At 46.3% G+C, this 5927-nt stretch overlaps 1 protein-coding gene across 2 annotated transcripts in view; it reads left to right on the plus strand.

Moving 5' to 3' along the window:
• The first annotated feature begins 1582 nt into the window (after positions 1–1582).
• The window catches only part of LOC121870609 (calponin-3-like), a 44588-nt gene continuing 40243 nt past the window's right edge, over positions 1583–5927 (plus strand). For both annotated transcript variants that reach the window (XM_042372446.1, XM_042372448.1), the window contains exon 1: positions 1583–1700. In XM_042372446.1, the coding sequence (XP_042228380.1) occupies positions 1611–1700 (90 nt within the window). In that variant the 5' untranslated portion in view covers positions 1583–1610. The remainder of the gene's footprint in view (positions 1701–5927) is intronic.

The following is a 5927-nucleotide window of genomic DNA, read 5'->3' on the forward strand; positions in this document are numbered from 1 at the left end:
TGTTGAAAGTCTTCAGGAGAAACAGGTTAGGTGTTGGTGGCGTGATGGGGGTAGCTACAGTGAGGCTGGCAGTGCCCGGATGGGCACCACATGATCAAGTTGGCCACTTCAAACTCGCTGTGTCAGGCGTATTATACGCAAACAAGCTCACCCCACTCTACCCAACACCTCAACCTACTCTGAGTCTCTCATCTGCCTCCATCTCAACACTATACAACTGTATACGGGCAGGCACACCCAATAAACATGACATGAGTTACAGCCTAACATAACGTTTGTTTGTGTCATCATAATTCAGTACCGCTTGTGGTAACAAATAGCACCATCCCATCTATTGTTAGAATAATAAACAACAACTGATTCATGTACTGTACAGCCCTGTAAATGTATTCAACGCATATTATATCATTTTGTCTAAATCAAACGTAAGTCTGTATATTTTCAGCCACCGGCTGCAACTCTATTAATAAACCTATTATTATTATTATTATTATTATTATTATTATTATTATTATTATTATTATTATTACACACACACACACACACACACACACACACACACACACACACACAGTTGTATACATAACGTGTCACATCTGAACCCCTGAAATGACCTCATAAACTAGTGTCCGGATTTAATGACATCTAGTGTGATGGAACTCCAGGTGGTGTAGGTCACGAGGTACAGCAAACACCCTCTGCTTGTTGTGGGGGTGGAGAGGGGAAGGGGGTGAGTGGATAAAGTATAAGGGTGGGTTGGTGGGTATGGAGTATAGTACATTGGGATGTAAAAAAAGACTCATTCACACCACCCTCACCACCACGACCACCACCACACTCACCACCACGACCACCACCACACTCACCACCACATCCCTCACCATTATCACCACCACGACCCACATTACCTTTACTGCAGTGTCTGTGATAGCGTTACAACAACCTCTTATACACAGCCAACACCAGCACTGGTTCATGTTCAGGTACAGTGAGGCGCCTGTACCTGCCAACACCTGGTGTAGTGTGAGAGGGACATAATGACCTGATTACGACCTACATTTAACTTTTACAACATTACAATAAATTTTAATTACTCTATAATAATGCGACTTACATTGTTCAGATCCGGCGTGTGTAAGGGTAGGCGTGGAGGGAGATGGAGGCGTGGTGGGAGAGGGATAGGCGTGCTGAGAGAGGGTAGGCGTGGAGGGAGAGGTAGAAGGCGTGATGAGAGGTAGAGGGGATCGTGGGGGACGATTCAACGGTACACAATAACAACAAAAGAATCACCACCACCAGCTATTGTCTTCCAATCGTCTCTGAATCTTTTTTTTTTGTGGTCTGGTTAAATATTAAACCTTTGAAGAGCTGAAGAACCAATTCGGGGACACGGTCGTAATTTCGTATTGTTAGGAGTTAATTTATCTTACTGTTGAGACATAGAAAACGGAAGCTTAAAATTAGGAAGGAAAGGCCAACTGAAATCGTCTCCAGGTAAACTCCAGGTAATTTGTATGTGATGAACCGCCCACCTGCAGTTACTAGATGACCTTTCAGTCATTTTGTACGTGTTGGCCTCTCGTCTACAGTCTCTACGTAATATATCTGACATGTTTCTTCTCTATACCTACAGGTTGCTGAACCACCTCCAGCCAGGCTCCGTCAAGAGAGTCAACACCATGAAAGCGCCCTTCAAGCAGGTGAGTTGACTATGGGCGTGGGAGGAGAGAAGTTGGGGGTGGGAGAGGGAGTGGATGGGTGAGAGAGAGAGAGAGAGGGGTGGGAAGGGGAGGGAGGGAGGCTTTGTGGTGAGAGGAAGGAAGAGAGAGAAGGAAGGAGGAGGAGGAGGAGGAGGAGGATGATGATGATTTGTCAGTCAGTAGGTTCAGTAGGAATAATGTTAAACTTAACAGGTGTGATACAGCAGCCAACAATTGAATTAACGTTACATCAAACAGGTGTCGCGTGAAACCTGTGGCAGGAAGAGGTGAAGGTGACCAGTTGTGATAGTACAGGTGTTGGGAGGAACTGGGGACAGATGATGGCGGGAATTATGTTACAGTCTGCAGGTGTATTTATCAATTAACACGTGTATTAACATTCTTTTCATCAGTTTTCGAATCGGTGGACGAGGGGCACAATTATGATGTGGTATATCTCGACTTTAGCAAAGCCTTCGACAGAGTCCACTACGAAAGACTAATTAGAAAGGTAGAAGCTCATGGCATCAAAGGTGACATCCTTAAATGGACTAGGGCGTGGTTACAGGACAGGAAACAGCGAGTGAGCATTAACGGCACTAAGTCCCATTGGAGCAACGTCACAAGTGGAGTTCCCCAAGGCTCAGTACTTGGACCATTATTATTTATATATACATAAACGACATAGATATCGGCATAGACAGCAACATAAGTAAATTTGCTGATGACACTAAAATAGGACGTGTTATCAAATCTGACGAGGACTCGGCAAAACTACAGGAAGATCTAAACAAATTTTTCGAATGGTCTGAAAAATGGCAGATGAAATTCAACGTCGACAAATGTAAAGTACTCAGTATAGGAGATGTAAACAGGGAAACCAGATACCAGATGAACAACGATGCCATAGAGAAATCCGACTGCGAGAGAGATTTAGGAGTAATGATAAGTAGGAACCTTAAGCCAAGTAAACAATGTGTTTTTGCTCGTAACAAGGCTAATAAAGTACTTGGGTTCATACAAAGGAGTGTTAGTTACAAGACTAGCGAGGTCATCCTAAAACTGTATCTTGCTCTTGTGAGACCACACCTGGATTACGCAGTTCAGTTCTGGTCACCGTATTACAGAATGGATATAGAATCCTTGGAAAGAATTCAGAGGAGAATGACAAGACTAATCCCGGGCATTAGGAACCTTGAGTATAGAGACAGGTTAAAGCATCTTAATTTGCACTCCCTTGAGAGACGTAGAGCGAGGGGCGACCTGATAGAGGTGTATAAATGGAAGGCAGGGCTAAACAAAGGGGACATTACAAAGGTACTCAAATTATCCAACCAGGAGCGAACTCGTAACAATGGTTTTAAATTAGACAAATTTAGATTTAGGCGTGAAATAGGTAAACACTGGTTTGGAAATAGAGCAGTGGATGAATGGAACAAGTTACCAAATATCATCATTAACTCGAATACGCTGAATAGCTTCAAACATAGGTTGGATGCTTATATGAGCAATAGGGGTTGGGTGTAAACGGGACTGCCCAGTATGGACCAATAGGCAGTTCTTATGTTCTTATGTAATATGAAATCATTAAAGTGGGTAGAACAGACACAAGGTTACAGGAGTTTCATTGAACAGGTGTTAGAGTACAGATGGTGGCAGGAAATATGTCGCATTCCGCAGGTGTTACAATTAGCGTTAGTAGACTAGTGTACAGGTGTAAGAGTGAGCAAATGTACCAAAACAGGTGTGACCTCGGGTGGCAGGTAACCTCACACTACCAACTTTCGTTCATGAATAATAAACTGGTTTCCGGACTACAGTGATGTCCTCTTTCTCTACTCCCACACCTGCTACCACACCTGATACACCTGCTACCACACATGTTACATAAGAACATAAGAAAATAAGGAGTCTGCAATAGGCCGATTGACCTGTGCATGGCAGCTCCTGTCGAGAGTTACTACCACTCTCTATCATCCATGAATCTATCCAGCCTCCTTTTGAAAATTTCCAGCGTTGCAGCACTTACTACAAGATTGCTAAGCTTGTTCCACTCGTCCACCACCCTATTTGTGAACCAGTTCCTTCCTATCTCCCTCCTAAACCTAAACTTATCCAATTTGAATCCGTTGTTCCGAGTCCTATCCTGTTCGGATATTACAAGAACTTTTATATCACCTTTATTGATTTCTTTCACCCACTTGAATACACCTGCTGACACACCTGCTACCACACCTGCTGACATCTGCTACCACACCTGCTACGCCTGCTGACACCTGCTACCACACCTGATACGCCTGCTGATACACCTGCTACCACACATGTTGCACCTGCTGACACACCTGCTGACACACCTGCTACCACACCTGCTGCCACACCTGCTATGCCTGCTGACACACCTGCTACCACACGTTACACCTGCTGACACACCTGCTACCACACCTGTTACACTTGCTGCCATTTCTGCTACCACACCTGTTATACCTGCTGCCACACCTTCCACAACTGCTGGTACACCTGTTATACTTGCTGTTACACCTGCTGCCACCCCTGCTACCACGCCTACCATCACACCGACTGCCACATCTACTACTACACAGTCCACACCTACTGCTACGCTTGTCACCACACCCGCTGACACATCTACTACAATACATGCTACCATACCATCCACACCTGCTGTCACACCTGCTGCTACACATACTATCACTCCTGCCACACCTGACACCACTCCTACCACACCTGACAGCACTTTTGCCACATCTGACACCACACCTGACACACATTCTACCACATCTGACAGCATATCTGCCACACCTTATACACATGCTACCATACCTGACACATGCTGCCACACCTGTACGTCCTCCTCAGCTGACTGGAGTCCCAAATTGAACGCATATGGTCGATCTTAGGAATTGGAACGGTTGTAAATTGAGGGAAAGTTTACTCATAAATTAGCTCACATGTGTACGTAAATAAGGTGCACATAAGTTAACTCATGTGTACGTATTTGAGGTACACATAAGATGCCATTCTCAGCATACCGCCACCCACCGCAATCTTTACCACATCACCAACCACACCCACCACACTACCTCACCAGTTACCACACTCACCACATTACCATCCTCTCACCACACCCACCACACTGCCACCCCACACCCACCACACTGCCACCCACACCCACCACACTGCCACCCACACCCACCACACTGCCAACCCACCCACCACACCTCACCAGTTATCCACACTCACCACACTACCATCCTCTCTCACCACAATCTACCACACTGTCACCCACACCTACTCCACACTGCCACCCACACCCACCACAATGCCACCACCACAACACCTGATGACCACACTCCACCACACTGCCACCCACACCCACCACACCACACCCACACCCACCACACTGCCACCCACACCCACCACACTGCCACCCACACTCCACCACACTGCCACCCACACCACCACACTGCCACACCCACACCCACCACACTGCCACCATTACCCACCACACTGCCACACTCCACACCCACCACACTGCCACCCACACTCCACCACACTGTTACTTCCACACTCCACCACACTGCCACCCACACCCACCACACTACCACCCACACCCACCACAATACCACCCACACCCACCACACTACCATACCACTCACCACCACACCACCTACCACATAATCTATAACACACCATAAACTACCCACCTGGATAATCTCACCCACCACCACCACCACCACAACAACCACAACACCACCACCACCACCACAGTATCGCCTCTCATGATCTCAGATACGTCCCACTGAACTGCTTAGCGAGATACAGGTGAATGCTTGTACGTGTGTGAGTGTCATGACCCGGTGTGGGGGTGAGGCTATATGTATATGTTTCGGTGTAAGGAGAATATCAGGGTAGGTATAGTAGGTATTAGGGTAGGTAGAGTGAGTATAAGGACAGGTAGGATATAAGAGCTGGTGTAATGAATATAAGGGCAGGTAGTGAGTATAAGGGCAGGTAGGGTATAAGAGCTGGTGTAATGAATATAAGGGCAGGTAGGGTATAAGAGCTGGTGTAATGAATATAAGGGCATGTAGTGAGTACAAGGACAGGTAGGGTATAAGGGGTGGTGTAATGAATATAAGGGCATGTAGTGAGTATAAGGACAGGTAGGGTATAAGAGCTGGTGTAATGAATATAAGGGCAGTTAGGGTA

This window comes from Homarus americanus, unplaced genomic scaffold (genome assembly GCF_018991925.1).
Source record: "Homarus americanus isolate GMGI-L3 unplaced genomic scaffold, GMGI_Hamer_2.0 scaffold56333, whole genome shotgun sequence".
NCBI classification, from domain to species: Eukaryota; Metazoa; Arthropoda; class Malacostraca; order Decapoda; family Nephropidae; genus Homarus; species Homarus americanus.